The sequence below is a fragment of the Urocampus carinirostris genome, chromosome 11 (genome assembly GCF_059441175.1).
Source record: "Urocampus carinirostris isolate Australia breed hairy pipefish chromosome 11, RoL_Ucar_1.0, whole genome shotgun sequence".
Taxonomy (NCBI): Eukaryota; Metazoa; Chordata; class Actinopteri; order Syngnathiformes; family Syngnathidae; genus Urocampus; species Urocampus carinirostris.
In genome coordinates, this window is record NC_142359.1 from 16,398,303 (window position 1) to 16,420,200 (window position 21,898).

A 21,898-nucleotide genomic window follows, 5' to 3' on the forward strand; every position below is an offset into this window, starting at 1 on the left:
CGTGAAGCAGATGCTGTTGGACGCTTTGAGATCGCGATACAGACGCGATACAGCCGTGCTTTACACGTGGTAAGAAATTCACACGCGGTTGACCGCGCGAAAAAGTTTTGCGCTGCTCAAAAATTTAGACCACACAATAAGGACGCGGAACAGTCGCCGGCCAATTTTGCACATTTTCCACCGCGGGCAACCATGGGCAAAAAAAAAAAAAAAAAAAAAAAATCGCTAAATTTTACCCGCGATACAGACACGAAAGGCTGTGTGACCGGGCCTTGAAATGGCAACGGTAAGCCCCTAACGTAACTTATTTTATTGCGTGTCTTTGACGGAACTCGTACCTACTTAACATAAGATTGCTCTGCAAAACGTTTTTTTGTCTGCATTTATATGGCGCTTTCCAAGTCACTGAAGACCTCCCAAAGCGCTTTACAATTTGCTTCACACTTACCCATTCACACACACTCAAAATTGGGCTTAGAAGCTTGCCCAATGCACAGGAAAAAAATCGCCATGGTAAAAAGTGGTGGTTATATTTTTCTCTCGGGGTTATAGGTATTTGTTTCAACTTAAGTGCTGTGCGCTCAAGTGCTTATTGCCATCCGTCATGTCTCTCATTCTGACAGAAAAGGCAATGTGACATGCAAAGGGTCAATTCTCAGTATTGTAAGTGACAAATTTATTGTCATGATGACATTTTAAAGGAGAACAAAATTAACATTCATTTCTGGTACTGTGACTAATATTATTTATATCACTAGTGGTCCAGTGGTAAGAGTTTGGCTCCCAAACTGCGGTAGGATTGCAATGAGGATTGAACCTGGGTCAGGCAGAGTGAGGATCTAATTATTACCATTAGCTCACTAGTGGTGTGGGTAACGAGTCAAAATGCTGTCGATTTTATCTCATAATCACACTATTGTTAGTTACGGTACCAAAGACGAATGTTAAATCCGTGCATTTCACATGTTACTATGACGATACATTTTATTTAAATTTAAGCTTTGGAACTAAAGGTAAGATCTTAGGCCCAGGTCGGGCCTAAAATGTCAATAGGTCGGGTTCTGATCAAGCTTCTCTCTCATTGACTTTTTAAAAAATTATCCACCAGTAATTTGTTCTGTTCTATTTCTTTGTGGAGGATTTGTGGAGAACAGCATGCATGCTCGCTTGGCGACACAGTTAGTAAATCAACCCTTCTTCCTCCACCCGAATCCTCACAAATAAAATCTGAAAATTCTGGCATGCGTCGGGCTCGGTCTTGCAAATCAAGTTAATTGTTCGGGTTTGGGGTGTATCGAGTTTTAGTTCCCTCGGGTCGGGTCGGGCTGGATTTCTTTAGGCCGGATCTTACCTGTGATTATAAGTGACTAATTTATTGTGATTGTAGCATTTGAAATACAAAAAAATAAAATTCATTTCTGGTAAAGTCACTAAACATGGTGTGATGAAGAGATAAAACCAATGCCTTTACATATGTTATTCTGATCACTGGTCGTCTAGTGGTAGTAGTTCAGGGCTGTCACTGCAGCGACCTGGGTTTAACTCCCGTTACAACCAATGCTTTGTGATAATACGTGCACCCAAACTTTGAGTTCTTTTTCAGATAAAAGAAAAGTGTGCATCATTCACATATAAATTCAATGATTATAAAAAATTTTTAGTAATGAGAGACAAACAAAAAAACAAAAATTCAGCAAGGTATCAGATGAAACGTCAGCTGCCTGTCAATGGAGGGATTTGCTACACTATATGAGGCTGACACACTGCCATGACGGATCCTCCATTCCAATAGCTGCCCGTCCTCCTCCCTATTTTATCTGCTCAGTCCCTTCAAGCCAGGCTTTGGACACACACACCAAGCCTGCACGACAACGAATATCAGGACCCCGAGGACTAAATCCAAAGGCCCAAAGTGTTCTCCCGGGCCAATCCCCTCATCTTGACGGAACGGATCTGATTGATGAGATGGATTGAAAGCGATGCGGCGAGCCGGCGGGAACAAGTGAGACCGATGATCTCGATACTCTCCCACGCCACCTCCGTACCCGCCCGCCCCCAGTGATGACATCACAGGAGACCTTTCAAGCTGCGACTGCGATTAAGTGCGATTAGTTCTGTCTGGGGCTGACAGATCTCGCAGGATTTCACACTACAAAAGAGAGTTTGCGGGTGTTAAAAGTTTCTGAGCGAGGACAAGCATGGCAATGTTTGCCTGTGGATCAGGGGTCGAAAACCTTTTTGACTCAAAAGAGCCGTGAAAGCAAAATAAATTAGGGGGGTACACACCATATATTATATACACGCTCTCCAGACAAAAGCTATTTCTTCAGCTCATTTTATTTCAATGTTTGACATTCAGTAATTTGATCACATTTTTGAAAGAATGATAATAGAGCCTGTGTCCCACATCAAAAAATATAAAACTTAAAATGCATCTCTCCCCTGCAGTTACTCAAAGGTACTGCCGGGGTTTCAAACGTTGTTACTCTGCGCTGCCATCTCCTGGCTTAACGTCATGATCGCAGCCTCAGTCAGCTCGTTTATCAAGTGGGTGTATTTCTTAGACGCGCTTAAATTAACTCTTCTTTTTTTTATCTTTTGGGGTGATTGGGTTGGCATTTGTAATGTTTTTGAAACAGGCCTTTTCTGAATTTTATCATTTTCATGCTACACTAACAAAAAATTGTGGTGGCGAGCTTAAATCACGCTCCAAACCCCCCTATCTCCTCTACCTAATGTGTTGCGCATCCCGAACAGCGTTGATAAAAGTAAGATAGGCAGATGGTGAAATGTTTTGATTCTTTTACTGATCTACTTTATAAGCTCTTTTTGAGTATGCTGAGTTACTTTTTTGTTGGTGTGTTTATGTTCCGTTCTCTTAGTTATTTGTTTGTTCTTGTTGTTGTGTGTATATTAGATTGATTTTTTTGATGTCGTATTGTCACCTTGGATGCTGCCTGGTGACCAAAAATGCAACAACATTTTTTAAATATATAAAGGCTCTTTGAACTCATACAGTCATTGTTAACACATATCTAATAGAAAAAATATTCAACTTTTAGGGACACCTCAAATGACGCAAAAGATCGTTAAGGCGCATTTTGATCATCTTTTTTGTCTGATGGTTACAAAAAAAAGTGCGAGCAGAGTTCTTTTGTAAAAATGTCTCAAAATACTGCAAACGAGAAGGATATGGATGTATGTGTCCAGAGATGTACCCATCCTGACCGTTCACCCAATCAAACTGCTCTGGGTGGTTGGCTCGCGTTCTCAGGTGTTTACAGTTTCTACATTTCTGTGGGTTTTCATCATAAAATATCACAAAAGTAAACAGAGGTTGTTTTTTGAGGATCCATATAATGGATTCCTTAGAGACGTACAGCCAAAACGTGGTCAGGAACCTATGGCTCAAGAGACCAATATGGCTCTTTACATAATTACACCTGGCTCTGAGATAAAGGACAACATTTGCGAATATTTACTGTATTGGTTCATGTGGAGCCGATCGTGGCACGTGCCAAGCCAAGGCGACACAGTCAAAACATTCGAGTCGGTCCAGTATACATAGAGCATAGTCAACTGTGGTTTATAGTCAGGGTGTCACACCAACAGACCCCGTTTTGTTTAAACAATTTATGTGCGTTGTTGAGACACATTATGATGAAAAAACACAGAACACACTATAAACACCCAAAAGCTCTAGCAAAGAACTCGGAGCAATGTCGTTGTGTGAACGGTAGGAATGGGCAGAGCTATACACCATCTGCACTCAAGGTAAATACGTTGGTATCTTCGTTTGCAGTATTTTGTGACATTTTTAACAAAGAACTTTGCTTGTACCTTGTTTTGAAACCATTATTTAGGACAAATATAACGGTCGAAACAAGCTTCAACACTTTCAAGTAACTGCAGGAAGGAGACGAATTTTAGGTGGTGTATTTATATTGATATGGATCATAGGCTCTAGTTTTATTATTATTTCATAGATTTTATCAAATCATCCAATGTCGCACAGTGAAATAAAATGTGCTGAAGAATTAGCTTTTGTCCGGAGAGCGTGTTTGGCCGTTTTGCTGAATTTTGTCTAAAATATCTATGGTGTAGCTCTCTAAAAAAAAATAGAAAAAAAAATGTTTTGTCTTTTACGGTTCTTTTGTGTCAAAAAGTTACCTGAACCCTAGTGTAAACTGTAGTTGCCCCATATAATTTGTACCGAAACAATGTTTTTGTGCTGCTTCAGCTTTTCGCATCTATTAAAAAGTCACAAAGAATACTAGGGCCCGCCAATCAGTGTTTCTGGAATGCAATGATGTATTCATGAAAAAAACCATAACTGGCTCACGAGCTATACGTTTCTAACCATTGCTGTGAGCCTAGCAGTGCACAATGGCACGCCCGCTTCACTTTGTCGCCAACGGGCAGGTTGGCCTTCACTAAATGCTGTCAAGAGATTTCAAACTCAAAGTCACAAACTAGAAGGCGATAAACGTTATATATATTTTTTGCTTCAAGGAGATAAAAGTGCTGGACGAACGCGAGTATTTAAAGCCTCCGGTGGCTACATATATAAATCGAATCTTTTTGTGTAAATCTGAGCACAGGCTCCGATCAATATCTATCCCGAAAAAAACAACAGCAGAGGGAGCGTCTCAAACTGAACTTTACTACAAAACTAAACAAGAAAACAAAAAAGAATTACATGTTTATTTACCCAAACCACAAAACTGCCCGGCTAGCTTAAGGCTAACCTATAAACAAAGCACCTTTGAGCTAGCCATTTAATAGAACTAGCATAAATGTTGCAGTTGTTATAAAACTGTAAATAGCACAAGAAAATAATCATTCAACCAAAGCTAAGTATTCATAATGTCAGGGTCCAAAAAGGAACACATAATTAGACCCATCCCAAAGACCTAGGCAGACACATCAGGAGTAGCACAATGTCCAAGGACTTAAGCATTATTTTGAGTACAATAATGCCAATATTACGGAAATGATAAAACTGTAAATTAGGTTACAATATATTAGTACAATTGAATAGTATATACAAATTGTATTCGAGGTATTTTATACATATAACCATATTTTAGTAACTATTTTTTTATATCTAATAGAAATTTTACTACCCTGTGACCCAAGTGAGGATAAGCGGGTCAGAAAATGTATGGCTTTGTTAAATGTATTAAGATGCTGTTAATGAATACAAATATTTTTTGTACAATATAGCTGAAATGATGTGGCATAATAATTTTAGAGCCGTTGAATAATATAAATTAAATGATATAGATATAATCATATTTTAGTTAGAAATATTTTTATAAAATATACATTTTATAAAATATAAAAAAATATTACAATTAATTAAAAAATAATGACATGTAAAATATCGCTGATGCAATAACATAGATAATTTGTTAACCTCTTAATCTTCCGGGATGTCGAACGTTGATAAACAAAGTTGAATCATATCATTGGAAAACTTAAACTCTTGGAATTCAAGATATGGCCCGCGGGCCGCCTGTTTGACACCCTTGCTGTAGACCTTCGAAAAGCCCCTAAGCCCTCCAGCTTAGGCACGATGTTTTATGCCATTCATTTACTAGGTTTTCCTACCATTTGGCCCCTAAACTAGATTAAGTTTGACAACCCTTAACTTGGGGAAAACCCTTAACTAAATTCCTGAATAGTTAATAATATTTTTTTCATCCTCCTAAAAAAAAAAAAATAATAATAAGGAAAATAGTGTTTTTCACGGGGCAGCAATGATTTATGTCAATATAAAGGAAAATATAAGTTGTAATATTATAAGTAATATTATCAACAGAATATTGATATTTGGAATTGTATGACATTCTTTCTATACTAATGATGCATCTTGAGTTATTCTACTCTTTTTTTTAATCCCACAATGTCGACTTCTTGCTTTTTGTCCTTTTTTCAAATACTGAACTGTATTTGGGGGCGCGTCTAAGTTATTAATAACATTGCCATTCATCTCAATCTTGTTGGTCGGTCTGAGCCAACTAAGTTTTGCATTTTCATTGTGGACCTATGTTAAATTAAATCCCGGAGTGTAAGTATTATGAACTTGACGTACTCGTGTAAAAGGCAATATCTGTATTCCAAATAATACAAGGAGCAAAAATGTTACATGACTATCGGGCTCTGACTCGCCTCCCTGATGATTCGTGCCTGTGGCCATGCTTGTCCTGATAAATAAAGTGGCCAGTGCAATGGAAAAAGGCGGAGGGGAAATGTGGGGGGCTGTAATTAGCAAGTGATTAACAAGGTGCCATCACACAGCTTGCACATCATCGATTGGGATGTGGTTAAAAGTATTCCCAAATTCCTAAACATGCAAAATATTAGAAAATGGTATTAATCTTTTGCATAAAAACTATATATATATTTCATTGCTATATCCCATTTATGTCGTCTTTGTCATCTTGAGCTGTGACGTCATCAGGAGAACACCAAAAACCCAAGAAGCCAGTCGCCATTTTGTTTTACATGTTACTTAGCCGAGTTTACGAGTGTTTTAGGCAGGGTTTTGGTATAGTTTTCTAGGAAGATGCAGTTGTGTTACAACAAAGGAGGAGGAGCTAAAAAGGGCCTAACTGGCAAAGATAACACACGGTAGGCCAACAACGGGGTGCTAACCGGGGCCCAGCAACGAAAGGCGGGCGCAGCAGAACAACACAAGGCTGGCCGACCAAAAAACAGAGTCAACAGCAAGGCTTACTGGGAACCAACAACTAAAAGTGGCAATGGCTACAGCGATAAACGCGAAGCCGGATGGGAGTATATCAAGGGACACGATAAAATCAGCATTAACGCTAGGCTAGCCAGTCGGACAACACATAGTGGGCAGCCAACAAGCGCCAAGTCAGAGAAAGCAAAACTGGAAAGCCCTTGGCAGCCCCAACGCGAGCAAGGAGCTAGCCGTACAAAATAATAAAAACCGCGACACACGCAGCAAAAAACACAGACAAAGAGACACAATTGCCTACCTAAATGGAGGCAAAGGCAAAAAAGGAACGCACGCTGTTACATCTGCAGCATTTGAAAGTTAAAGCACATAACTCCGACAAAACAGTAACAGGGAACCCAGCGACAGGGTAAGCATAGTTCTCATTTCTCTGGCCAGAAGTGAGCAGTATGCTATCGCTGTTCACTACAATCGCTGACTGTTTCAAAGCTGCCTCACATGATGTGTTAATGGAAATCGCTATTTTAAAGTGTTGTGTTCCTTCAACCACATCACAGCTCTAGGGGAAACTAACCAAATTTGAGACTAAATTTCTCGAGTCACCCAGCGCGTGGAATATTTTGCAACATACTTGCATAATTGTGAGGAGGAACACAACCCTTTCTGCACTTATTTGAAAAAACATAATCGGTTTATGAATAGCTATAAGATAAATGGAAAAGGGGAATGTAAACATCTGTTCACGGTACAGCGGTGTTTCCAAGTTACCTTGTCGCTGTTGTAGTAGGCCAGGCTCTCACCGTCAAAGCGCACCCAACGCCGCTGAAAGACGCAGTTCCTGTAAAAACAGGTCCCAAAGAAGTTAGCCTCAATTCCTTTATTTTACCAAAAACAACTCACCCAGATTGACAAGTATGTTAATTGTCAAGAAAAGACTACCAGAACATTGATACTTTGTGTTTGATCATTTAAATACATAAACAATATGAATTTTTTTTACAGCAAGGGCCTGGGGTATTTTTAATCCTTGCTGAAAAAGGCAAAGAATCGGAGAGGCAGATGGGAGAAAAAATGATGAGTAAGCGCATATGTTCCTATTTTCAGGTAAACATTTCCATTAAAAAAATTAAAAGCAAAAAGACTTTTGATCATTGTATCAATCATTTGAATTAGTTTTTGTATGTTATTTTTCTCACTTTCCAGGTTGCATTAGTTTCTCTGAATTAAATAAACGGTAGAGGAAATCGTTGTTTCGCTTTTATTTTTTCCACAAATACACAGTTGATAAACACTCGAAGATATAAAATCTTAGTAAAGAAAAACAATATTGAGGAATATAAAACCCTCAATAATCCTTTCATAATCAAATTAGGTTAAATTAATATAATTAAATTATAATTTAAGGTGGCACGGTAGATGAGTGGTTAGCACGTCTGTGGCACAGTTCTAGGTCATGGGTTCAAATCCAGCTACCAGCCTTCCTGTGTGGGGTTTGTATGTTCTCCCCATGCTTGTATGGGTTTACTCCAGGCACTCCTGTTTCCTCCCATATTCCAAAAACATGTATTTTAGGTTAATTGGCCGGTCCAAATTGTCCCTAGGTGTGAATGAGCATATGGGTGGTGTGCCCTGTGACTGCCTGGCAACCTGTTCAGGGTGCCCCCTGCCCACTGCCCGAAGATAGCTGGGATGGGCTCCAGCACCCCCGCGACCCAACCAATGTTCCCTCTAAGCTGCGCGCGTGCGCAATCACGCACTGCCCGCACATTCTCAGCGCACAAGAAAATCCATCCAGCGCAATGTTCCCTCTAAGCTACGTGTGTGCGCAATTGCGCACTACCCAGAGTTTTTCCGCTTTCCGCGCACAAGAAAATCTAGCCAGTTCACAAAAATCAGGGCTCGAAATTGCTAATCAAGAAGCGAATTAAGTCAAAGTTACAGTGCATGAAGGTAAAAATACACGCATTCCCCTGACGCTGTGTTCTAAATGCGGTATTTTGAAGTCCAGGTCGAAGTAGAACGAAGGTAAGTAAAGTCAGTAGAGTTTTTCGAGAACAGGCTTCTTCGGCTCGGCTCACTAAAAGGAACCGTCTCTTTCGGGTCCTAAACGGCTCTTCAGGTTGTTTTTGCTTCTTTAATCCCTACATGACCAAATATTATGTAAAATTGTGCACAAATTGACTTAAAGGAAGGGTGAGGGGAATAGAACAAAAAAGGAAAAAAATACCAAAATGAAAAAGTAGTGAAAAGCTAAGAAAAAAAAAGAAACAAAAGGAAGAGAAAAAAGAAGGAAAAAAATCAGAAAAAAGCCAGAAAAAAAGAAAAGAAACAAAGGAAAAAACAAATAGAGAACAAAAAGAAAAAAAGTAAGAGCTAGAAAAATAAACACAATGAGATTTTTCTTTTTTAAGGATTTTTTTTTTTAAAAATGGAAAAAAAAACAGGGAAAAGAAGAAAAAGTTTGTGTTGCATTCAAAGAATTTCCAATTATACCAAGTCAATCTTGTTGCCAACATTGTACTTCCACTAAAAAATGTGATTAAATACAGTTGTGTATCGTGCAACAGACTAAATAAGCCCCCAAAAATGTTAGGATTATGTGACAAAAGATACCAGGAAAAAAAAGAAATGGAAATCTTGTGAAAGAATTGTTGTAAAAACAAATTATGTTTGTAGGCCCTGCAACCTTTGCAATCGTACATTAGTCAATTCATTCAAAAGTGAAAAATAATTTTGCATTGCCGGAAACTCAGCAAAATGTAACTTGACGTCAAGTTTTGGACATGTTTGATAATGATTTAGTTGCCACAATTGGGGTTGCTGTTGCTCACTGTTGTTTCAAGCGTTGCTCACTGACTTTGTGTGAACGCTCAGACCCGTGGAAAATTAGAGGGAACATTGGACCCAACTGAGGATAAGCCGTGCAGACAAGGGATGAATAATGGATTATTATAATTTAACAGTGAGCCTCCGAAAAGACCACCAAACCTCAAGCAAGGGTACATTTTTTATGACATTAATTTACTAGTCCAGCCCCCCTGAGTCCTGTTTTTTCCACCATATGGCCCCAAGCTAAAAGAGTTACCACCCTGGGCTAAATGAATAACCCAAGCCCAACGCTGTGTCATCCATTTCATTTTGGGTTCCTTCTAACAGAGCAGTCAGTTTTACTCAACTCACCCTTGAGGTGAAAGCTTGTCCAGCCAGCCCATTTTCAGCACTTTTGGTTCTGAGGTTCGGTAAAAACACGCATAAGGAGAAATATCTGGCAGATGTTCCCCAGGAGTCTCATGTGATTGAACATAGAGGTCACAGTCCACCGTGACGACGGACGCAGAACCAGAATCGAGACTGGAGGCCGCCGGGCCCACCGTGCCGTATTCTGATGGACTTTGGAGCATACTGCTAGTGCACTCGTCCACCGTGGAGTATTCATCCTTGTATAGGTCTGGGTGGGTCAGAGCCGGAGGGATGTCGTCCGTCTTGGATCTGTATTTTTTTTTGACAAAAACCAGAAGTAAACAATATAAAGTCATTTTGCCTAAAGGGACACTGTGTATCATTTGCCCACTAGATGTCTCTTTATGGGGTAGTGCAACCAAAAAGAGTACTAAAAAGCCTAAGGCAGACTATAAACTACTGTAAATAATAGTAGCAATACTGAGTCTCCTCTCAACAATTTTGTTATGTGCGCAAGGGATGGGAGAGCTTAAAATCATGCAACTGATCCTGCGACTCTAAAAAATATCAAATAAGGCTTCTGAATTTGATTAAGTATAGTACATGAGTTTTGTTTTGAGAATATTTTTGTTGAACTTGTGCGTATATGTTAATGTCGATTTAATTAATATTGACTGCTGCACTCGTTGATTAAGAATGACAAGTGCGGGCACAGTCCACAGATGAGTGTCTTAATTGTGGCACAATTTGTTACTTTTCTGTTCTAGGCATTTCCCCATTGTTTTTATTAATTGTAAAAAATAGACATTAAGTACAGTAGTTCATTTTTATCACTTTATAAGCCAATGGCTTTAAATCTGGTGCAGCTTGTACAAAAAAATATATTTTCTTCCTTAAATTTGCGAATGCAGCTTTTAATTAAGTGCGCTCTGTAGTCTGGAATTTACGGAACAGAGAAAATGCACCATTTTACTTTTAAATTTCTTTGACATAGCAGCAGGATGAGGTACAATTTTGTCAGCTCCCTTTAGTTGAAGCTCATGTTATGTAAAATGAATGCTAAGTTCTTGACCCACGAGTTTTCCCCAAAAAATATGTTTATTTGATAGTTAATGTACTTATACATTACTTATTATTAATTTTTGTTTTTTAATGATGTTTTAAAACGTTTTTACCACTAGGAGGCGGTAAATAATACAAACTGTTTCTTCAAAGGGACACTTTGTAATATTTGAGGACTAGATGTCGCTCTGTTGTGCAATACAACCAAAAACATCTGCTACAAAGCACAAGGAACAATACAAACTAAGGATAACCAAAAGGGTCATATAACTCAACTTTCCTTCTCCTTTATTTGCTGTCTTTTACAAGGTTCTTGTCTTTTATGGGGCACCCATAACAGCAAAATGGTGGAGAATCATGTCAGCTACCTCTTGGTGAGCCTTATGTTATGTAAAATAAATACAAATGTCTCGACCTACGAGTATTTTGAGAAATGCATGTGATCAATATAGTTTTTTTTTTGTTTGTTTCTTTACGTTTTTTGCCATTAGGAGGTATTTATTAATACACAATGTCCCTTTACCTTTCTCCGATTTTTATTTTCGAAGGTCTACAATCAGAACTGGAGACACATTAACCACGGGGTGTTATATTTTCTTCCAATGACTCCTCTGAGTACATCCCAGAAAATAGTCAAAAAGCGGTCCATACCTGTGCCTGGTCTTTTCCAACTCATCTTTTGGCACGGCGTCACCTGTTCCTTGATTCTGCGAGGTGGAAGAGACCAGCATCAAATGAAAAGTGTCTATCGTCGTGCTTGGACACCATTATAGCGAGGTTGCTTTTAGCGGTGCTAACTTTTCCAGGCCAGCTGACATTTCTATTAACCTCTCGGGCAGCAGAGAAGCAAGCGCTGTGTTACGTGATAACTTTAACACTGGAAGATGGCGCTTCGGCCTGTGATGCAGTTCAAGATGTTGCGGGAGGAAGACAGTGTCCTGCAGAAGACAGCGTCCTGGACTAACCCAGACTTACCAGAGTGCTTTGAGCGTTGTTGTAGAGAAAGGTTTCTCCGTAGGGAGTGATTGGCGTCAATGTTCTGTGAAGCAAAGCTAAATGGGAGACAGGACACAAAAACATAGATTTTATGTCGTGGAGCAGCTAACATAAAAACAAGAAGATTCATGATGTCTGGGAGGTTTTAAAGACGGTATGGTGGGAAGTTAATTATTCAGGTTTTTGACGACAGATTCAGTGCCCGCACCAGAAATTTTTCATAGGCGTGGCCAGATAGGGCCGCATAAAATCTTGGGGTGGCACACCAAAACCAAAATTTCAGATTATTAAAAAAAAAGGTCAGGGGAAACCTATCAGAAAGACTTAATGACACTATAAGAGTGTCTCGTTCCAACGTAGGACCAAATACTGGCTTCTTTCATTTATTGTTTATGTTATGCAATTATTATGTCAAGGATTTTTTTCTTTGTAGATAGATAGATAGATAGATAGATACTTTATTCATCCCCGAAGGGAAATTCACATTTCCAGCAGCATCCCTGAGCTGAGAACAGTACAATAATAAAGCCAAAAGAATACAATATACAAATACCCAGTGTGACGTGCAAATGCCCACTGTAGCTGTTCACGAGTGAGGGTAGGATGGAACGAGAGATCGACAGACGAATCGGTGCAGCCTGTGCTGTCATTTGGACCGTGTACCGGTCCGTCGTGGTGAAGAGGGAGCTGAGCCGAAAGGCAAAGCTCTCGGTCGATCTACTTTTTTACCCTCACCTATGATCATGAACTGTGGGTTATGACCGAAAGGACACCATCCCGGATACAAGTGACTGAAATGAGTTTCGTCTTCAGGGTGTCTGAGCTCTCTCTTAGAGATGAGGTGAGAAGCTCAGTCATCCGGGAGGGACTCTGTGTAGAGCCACTGCTCCTCCGCATTGACAGGAGCCAGGATGCCTCCTGGACGCCTCCCTCGGGAGGTGTTCCGGGCATGTCCCACCGGCAGGAGGCTCCGGGGACGACCCAGGATACGCTGGAGAGAATATGTTTCTAGGCTGGCCTGAGAACGCCTCGGGATCCCGTCGGATGAGCTGAAGGATGTGGCTGGGGATAGGGACGTCTGGGCTTCCGTGTTAAGGCTGCTGCCGCCGTGACCCAACCCCGGGTAAGCGGAAGACAATAGATGACAGAACCATGAGAAAATATGTTTTCCTTTATCTGATCATATTGGTATATAGGTTAGGTTATGAGGAGGTAAATTTGGGTTCAATAGACAATATACGTAAATTTGAACACGTTCAACATTCAATCCTTTATTTATTTGGAACCACTGTTTATTTGACTTTTATACCTCTTCTTCAGGTGATCCTTAAGTTACGTAACACAGTGGCCCCCAACCTTTCCTTTACTACAGACTGCTTTATCGTCTGACTATATACTCGCGGGCGAGCCCAATAATAATATCAATAATAATAACAGTAACATCAATCAGAAGCCTGAATCAATTGCATAATCACCAGACCACTCGGGATGTAGATAACAAAGAAAAATACATTAGATTGTTTCTCACTATTTTTACTCACAGTAACAGAAACAAATGTTAGAAAATATGGAAAACTCAAAGCTGTCCTTAAAGATATTATTAAACACATAAGAGCACAATAAGGAAAACAACTTTTTAGTGTATCTGAGGATTTTGCGTTTTCCCAATGTCATCTACATCCCTAGTTGTCTAGCGGTTAGGATTTGGTGCGATCATATCTGCAATCTGGGTTTGATTCCCATTGCATATAATAATGTCCAAATGTTGTCGGCGTTATTTTTCAACTGATGAAACATTGCTCGCTCAAATGTGGGTAATATACTACTGTAAAACCTCATGTATGCACACAAACGTTCTGTCGGTTAAATACATGTGAATTATATACGATGTAAGCAAAATATAATGCAAGTTGTTTTTACTAAAATAGGACTACTTTTCTGTACGAACAGGTACCAAACGACCCACGGCCCAGTACCAATGCGCGGCCTGGCGTTTGCGGACAACTAATGTAATATAAAGATATGTACAATACATTAAAAATGCACACAGATAAAAAACAGAATAATCAACACAGGCCATGAATCATCAGCTGCTCTCTGATCAGTCTAGAGGACATTGCCGGCTTGCGATACCGCAGCAGAGCTTCCTGTTTGACCTGTGCAATAGATCCCTTAAAAACAAGGACAAACAGGCTCAGAAACAGATTCTTATACAGAGCCATCATCACCCTAAAAAAGCGCACAAAACTACAACTTTCTTACATTTTTGTTGTTGCTGCTAAATGTTGTTGCACACGACTGTGAAAAACATACCTTGTGACTTGTTGTGACCTTGTGACTTATCAATGACAATAAATGCAATTCAATTCAATATGTCGTGTATTATCGCTAATTATTCAAAACAATATTGTTGTCTATTTACGACGAAGAGGCGCTAAATGATACATTATATCCCTTTAATAATATTTCAATCTATTTCAGCTAGTCCTTTTTGAAACTGAGAGAATTGAACATACATTTTGGTCAAAAACATACTTTGCACCTCAGAGGTGCAAATTCATTTGGCCAGCTTTGATTCATGAAAGCATTCGTCCCTTTTTCTGCGCACGCTTTGTTCAGGCCGCGACAACGTTTGGGGGCGTCGGAGAAGAAGAACGAGAAGAGACCGCGGTCAGACATTATTAGTCTGGAGACCCGCGGGCCACCGTGCGTGGGCCACAGCCTGTCAGAGTGAAAGATGACACCAACTCCTCCCGAGGACAGCACAGGACGGAAGATGCCGCCACAGGCTCTGCACATACGCGCCGACTCAAAATATGTCGGGGAAAGATCCAAACACCTTCAGATGTAGGAATACGCCTGCAGGAAAGAGGACGGTGGGTCAAACAAGTGCAGAGCGCACCATGTCCTCATAGATGTTGGTCAAAAATACTTGGGGGCCATGACACGAGAGAAGTGCTTAGTCAGCTTTCTCGAAGGGTTAGATGGGCTGAAGTCTTTGACGTGCAGTCGGAGAGGCAGGTGAGGCACTGCCTCACCTGTCATGGAAATATAAAATTTAAATTTAAAATCAATTATATGTCTATATTTTTTTTAGGTTTTATGTTTTGTCTTGTTTACCATAACAATTTGGGTAATTTTCTTGTTGAAAACTTTTCACATTATGGTAGGAATATTATCAATACAATTAGTGACAAGTTCATATTTGTTTATTGGACACCTGCAAAGGCGATTTCATATGATGCCAGTTTGTTATTTTGACTATAACTGTGCACTGTTGTTTTAACTGTTACATTATTGTCACTATCAGCCAGTTCTTTGCTGTTATTTGCTGCTGTTTTATGATTACCACACCCTCAAGTCACTTTTATTAATACGATACAAAAATTAACATTTATACATTGTTATTGGTATTGACTCCCCTAGGCTTACAACTCAATATGCAAAAATAACATTATATTTGAAAAATAAGGTTTCTTCTTTTTATCCAAAAGTGTTTCATTGAAAGTTTTTTACTTTCTTTCATCTGCAGGATAAACAGGCAAAAATGTTACAAAGTAGTGCTTGGAGACTGGCCCAAGTTGTAAAAATAGCACATTAAAACAGTGCATCGTAACAATAAAGCAAATGAAAAGTAGTGTTATAACGTTTAGCTCCTCAGTGGCTTTGCTTTGCCATTGCATTTTTGCTTGCATTAGTTTGGTCTAGATCAGGGGATGGTGTCATAAGAGACGGCTCAGCTAAAAAGTCTCTGTAGTGCGAAGTGGAAGGAGAAGAGGACGACGAGGTGAGCGGAGAAGATGAGGTAAAATTTTGGACTATTTGATAAAGTTTCAGGAGCGAGCAGAGAGAGTGGGAAAGGTGAGATGGCACAACATTCATTTGGACAGGTAACTTAAAATTAGTTTTACCTGGTTATATCAGTATCAGAAATTATTTTCCCCCCATTTTATTAACACTCCACTTATTGAAACATAAATATTTTGTTTGTTTGTTGTACATGATTCAATTGTTTGTTTGTTTGTACATGATTCAGATTGAATCGTTTCTTGTACATGATTCAATTGTTTGTTTGTACATGATTCAAATTGAATCGTTTCTCCGGCGCCGTCACGAATGGCAGCCACTCCAGCAGCTCCCGTGTTATTTTCGATTGTTCTCAGTTATTTTCGATTGTTCTCAGCTTAGGGATGCTGCTGGAAAAGTGAATTTCCCTTCGGGGATGAATAAAGTATCTATCTATCTATCTATCTATCTATCTATCTTTTGGGTGTACCGTAAATTCCGGACTATAAGTCGCTACTTTTTTCCCAAATGTTCAGCCCTGCGGCTTATTCAGTGAAGCGGCCAATTTATGGAATTTTTCTAACGGCCACCCGCGGCATTGGAGTATAAAAGGTAAGATTAAGACCAGTAGAATATGTGCGCCGAGAAAGAATGCAACCTCTAAGTTTATGTATACATTGTCTGTAAAGGAAAGGTACGTTTCGATAATGGGGAAGACGCCCTTTATGGCGACAGTTATGAGGAGGAAATTGAGGACGACCTACCGTGAAATTCACTATAACGGGATGCTTTCTTTGGACAGACACGTTTGATGCATTGCGAGCGTGATCTTACTAGCGTGTTGGTACCTTTCAAAGGCAAGGTTTGGGATGAAAGTTATATTATTATTATTAAAGCTTTGAAAACTCTTCGTAAATATGTGTAACCATGTATAATATGTATTTGCAACTGTATATTTTTGTAATGTATTTATTTTAGAGATTTATTCTGTGATGTGTTCTACGAGCGAATCAAAAAGAATGGGCGGAGCAAACGCGGGCTGATGGGAAGTGGGGTAAAGCTGAGTTACCGGTAGATCTGTCTGTTGTCGCAGCGGACAATAGTGGAAATATATTTTTCCCACCCTTAACTTTGGAAATATACATTTTGTTTCCTTGGATTACTTTCAACGGGACCCGGACTTTACAAGTCTGCATCATACGTTAATTACGGGTATCATTTTCCATTCATGATGCCGATTGTGAAACTAAGATTGTCTGTTATTTATTTAGTTACAGTCGTGGGACTTACAGCCTGGTCTGGGTTAATCTTGTAATAGTGTCTCAAGTTTTAATGCGTGTGCACGCGGCTTGAACAGAGGTGCGGCTTGTGTAAGTACAAAAGTGGCAAACCACTTAAAAAGTGGTGGGTGCGGCTTACAATCAGGTGCGCTCTATAGTCCTAATTTTGCGGTATCTACTTTTGTAACCTAGGGGATTCGAAAGAAAGGGCTCATTGGAAGGCCTTTATAACAGGTTTGACTTTCCCATCTGAAATCTTCTCTCCTTATCCTCCCGGCTAGTTCAAAATCCATTGACGTTTTCTCTCCTTATTTTAAGTGTCTACTAAAGTTTGAACTCGACAATTGGTAGATAAAGTTTTATTATTATTATTATTACTGTACTGGACGTCTGCAGACTGAGGCCCGCAATTCTCTTGCCTTGTGGCAGAGGACAATGGGATTTATGATATGGCGCAGAGCAAAAGAATAGAATTAGTGATCACTCCACTATTAACCGAAATCTAATCAATATTGCAATGTGACCGTAGTGCAGATGTGTAATCGCAAGACTCTGCGTTTTTTTTTAATGGATGTGTGGTCATGCCAACCAGAAGTGTCACAGTTCAGGTTTAAATAGTGTCAGCCAATCAGCAGCAGGTTTGAACTGCACTAGCCAATAAAGGCGAGGCACAGTTTGCAAACAGCACACAAAGACACACATCCTCGTGTAAGCCTTGTCTGAGCAGACAAAAACATAACGAAGCTCCCCAAAAGAGGGCGCTGTTTTTTCATATAGCTTACATAGAAATGTGAATAGAAAAAACATTTCAATTTTTTACTGTTGGAGCCAGTCTAGGAAAAGTCATGGCATTTAAAGTTGAATAAAATATAATTGAAGGGGATTTTTCTTGTTTTTTAACAACACAGTGGTAAGTCATTATGACCCGAGGACAGGAGAGGCAAGAACTTTTAAAAACAACAATTGGAATTTTTTTCTCAAATTGAGCTGCCCTAGTGATTGTATCACAAGCTAACAGCAAGACAGACCATTCATTTTTTTCTTGTTGCTTTTAGTTTTTTGCAATGGATCATAACCTGTCTATTGATGCTTTAATGGAAAAAAAGCAGTATACAACTTATTACAGAGCCGAGAGTCTGCAGGTGCAGAATGAAGCCCGCAATCCTCTTACCTCATGGTAGAAGGCGATAACAAGACGAAAGATTATGATTTTGCAAATACCTCAGCCTAAAACAATAGATTTAGTTGTAGTACGTCAAACCATCCTGTTTTTCTTGGTGCAGGGACTTTTTTTCATTATCTCTACCTATATATTGATGCTTTTAGAGACGCTGACAGACCTACAAACGAGTTAGGTTCAGGACGATCATTCGTAAGTTGAATTTGTTCGTAAGTTGCTTCAGTGCTATATTTTGTATGTTTATGGTTTATACAAGTATGTTTAAAGGCTTGTATAAGTAACCTGTATTGTTTGTACTGAAAAATGAACATTTCTAAAAATAATATGCTCTATAAAGATAAATAAAGCGAGGTTTAACTTACTTTCGGGACTTGCATTTCCAGAGGTCCTCCTCCGTGGGAAACAGTGGCCCAAAAAAAAAAGTGTTCCGACCATTTTCTCAACCGCATCAAGCTTTCTTATTCCACTTTCGTTTCAAGAGAAACCGCATCACCTCTTCCTTACACTTTACACCAACCATATTGAATGGATGCACGAGATATTAAACAATAAAAATGTCAAAGTTCTTAGCGCGCTAGCGATACAGTACACGTTGTTATGATTACACACGAACCAGGAAGTAGAAGCCAGATTTTTCTTCAGTGTGGATGTTAGGTGACCTTTCACAGCGCCACGCAGCGGGAAGAAGCACTACAGTACTGTCTTCTACTCGGAAAATGGTGCTCCCAATACAAAATCTAACTTACAGCAATGACCTGATATTTTTCAACATCCCGTAAAAAATGATCGTATTTGCCGGAATCCGCAAGTAGAATGTACACGAGCGTCTGTATTCAAAAAGAGCTTTTAATATTCAAGTTGAAGTAAGATAATTAAACGATTTTTTTCACGCTACAGTTTTTATATTGCTGTCTTGCTCTGACAATCAAATGTTGAATATGAATTTAGGTTCATTCATTTGGAAATCTGACTGTGCCTCACCAGACACGGACCTTGCCGCACGTCCATTTAGCATCTCTCACCACCTGACGTTTGAGATCCATGAGCGGCACCACTGGAAAAAACCTGCGGGCACTTTTTAAGGGATACACGGCTCTCGACTCCAAGTGAGCGTTTCCATCGATTTTGCTTCCAATAAGGCGTCCAATTTGAAAGGGAGCCGCTCACGGGTCAGCTTGTTGTCAATGTTGATGTGCGTCACTCCTGCGCTGATGACTCAGGACAGCATAGCTGACCGCAGGTGAATGCTAATGAAAGAGAGAAGGCTTCACCTTCCGGTCACCTCAAGTGGCTGAAACTTTGCAAAGGATACAACCATCTGTCTCCGTTTTCAGCATATTGTTTTAAATGCTATGCAGGGGCATATATTTATTTGAGTGTTTATGATATTTTACCACACACTAGCATGTTCTCGATGTGTACTACTGATGGGGCTCTTAAGAGATTACAGACATTAAAACAGAAATGGGCTCAATCCCATTACTTGAATAATCTTCCCACTTTGTCTTGTATCTCTCAAGAACTAGCTCTACTGACTGTGAGCTTTTCCTTGTCTCATTGAGCCCCCTCTAGGAATTTATGTTCCATAACACAATGCAGCATATAACTGGTTTATTCTCTACCACAATTGTTTTCAGCTCTCCAGTAATGCTGAAGGGGTGTTGATAGGGAGAATCTTGGGCGCTCCCAAGCTGACCCCTTGAAACAAGAAGGCTCGTTCCCCTTACTATTCAACCTTTTTCTACGCTCTACACAAGAATTGGACAGTCCACTACACGGTTCCAGCCTGCCTCGCATCACCTTTTTTGGTTTTGCATCATAAAAAGGTATCTGGTTATTGGTCCCTGGCACCACCGTTCTTGGTACCACCTCGACAGAGGTTCCATGACACAGTGCCGGGGAGTCAAATGTCACCGGGGTCACTGGCAACCACGGATTGGTCAGCGACGTCAGACACTAATTCGACGCAGAGGATCTTAAAGAACTGCATCCAAAACGCGCCGCCATTGTGTGTCCGCATATTAACTTTTACAAAAAACTATTTTTTCAAGCAAATTAGGTTGCACACGACGCAAATGTTTTATTTTGTCTATTAGTCCTTACTGGTGGTTGTTATTTTGACTATTATGCACTCTATATCATAGTCACTATCTACCAAATTGTTGCTGTTCTTTGATTCCGTCACTTTAGGGCGTATCTGCTTTTTAATACCTAGGTGATTTATTAATAATAAATGACTTGGGGGAGGTTGCCCTGCGATTGGCTGGCAACCAGTTCAGGGTGTCCCCTGCCCACTGCCCGATGATTGCTGGGATGGGCTCCAGCACCCCCGCGACCCTACTGAGGATAAGCGGTGCAGCTAATGAGATGAGATAAGATAAGACTCGGGGGAGGTCTTTTAGAAAAGATTTGGAATTTTGTAACTTGAGGGTTTTTTTGTACAGTCTTCTTGCAAGTTCACAATGTGCTTGTCCTTATTTTGAGTGTCGACTTAACTATAAACTTACTCATGAAGAGCACAAATGCACTCATATCCGTGGAGTCTACTGTAAACAAAGCTGGAATGAGGCCAGCCATATGCCCAAATGTGACGGGATGTATTCAACCAGAGGGAGGTAAGTTCCTGTTTGCCAGTGATTGAAATATCTCATTTCCCTCCTTAGGTCCTAAGAGCCTGTTCTGCATCCAGTCCTCGTTCCTCTCCCCAAACCTATCTTACTACTCTCCCGCGGCTCTCAGAGAGGGAAACGAGGCCTAGCGACAGACTTGAATCGGTGCAAGTGCCTGAGAAAAAGATGGACAAGTGAGAGATGTCCGACTACAACACTAAGACGGTTCCTAAAACTGTTTGGCCCTGACAACATTCCATCTTCAGTCTGATCAAGCATGAGTGGGAGCCCTACTTGCTTCAACCCTCCCATCAAAAAGAAAAAGCACAAAAAAGTTCTTCAAAGCCGCCAGATAGGAATACAGACTCAGGTATTACTAGTCAGAGGGGTACAAGATATGAGTGGCGCTATTCCCCGAGACGTGCGCCGCTGCTTCCCACGGCATAGCCGGCAAACACCAGACTCGGTGCCATTCTCCCACTAGCACTCTTTCATGCGGGCAAACAAGAGCGCCACCGACTCCACCGCCAAATGAAATATTCATAACGCGTGGCGACTGGAAGACGACGTGTACCTTTCTGTGTGTCGTTTGTACCGGAGGGACCCCCGCAGACGGCCGGGTGTTGGAGCCCGCTTGTTTGCACCGGCGCTGCATGCCTGATGGGGGAAGAGCACCAACAACCACAATCAAAACAACTACAAACTCCCAAAGTTACTTTCAAAAAGTGCAGCACGCTCGCTCGTCAAGACATGCCAGCAGTCTTCTATAGGGTACTTGAAGACATACTTGAGTAATAGTATATGAATCTGCGTACAAAATAGCTTAGGTTGAATTGAATTATCTTGCAGGAATGGAAGTATTGATGATGGCAACAGTAGTATCAGAAGTCGTTTTCAAGAGTTATGGTAAATAAACCTGAAAGTGCTGTCAGGAATTTGTAACTTTTTAACTTCAACGCTAACTTAAATAGTTAAAGGTGTAGAGAGATCGATCAGTTGGCTGATATGAGCTAACATGCTAAATTAGCAAGCAACTCTGGGAAACCATAATTGAAGTTGTTCTGTTCTTAATGTTAGTTCATGTAGGCTTCTAAAA

At 40.2% G+C, this 21,898-nt stretch overlaps 1 protein-coding gene across 2 annotated transcripts in view; it reads right to left on the reverse strand.

Annotated features, from left to right (window-relative positions):
- arap2 (ArfGAP with RhoGAP domain, ankyrin repeat and PH domain 2) overlaps nt 1–21,898 on the reverse strand; it is a 137,001-nt gene that overhangs the window by 108,196 nt on the left and 6,907 nt on the right. For both annotated transcript variants that reach the window (XM_088348474.1, XM_088348473.1), the window contains exons 3-7: nt 21,377–21,459; nt 11,927–12,003; nt 11,603–11,658; nt 9,890–10,198; nt 7,478–7,547 (exon numbers count right to left, since the gene is read on the reverse strand). In XM_088348474.1, the coding sequence (XP_088204600.1) occupies nt 7,478–7,547; nt 9,890–10,198; nt 11,603–11,658; nt 11,927–12,003; nt 21,377–21,459 (595 nt within the window). The remainder of the gene's footprint in view (nt 1–7,477; nt 7,548–9,889; nt 10,199–11,602; nt 11,659–11,926; nt 12,004–21,376; nt 21,460–21,898) is intronic.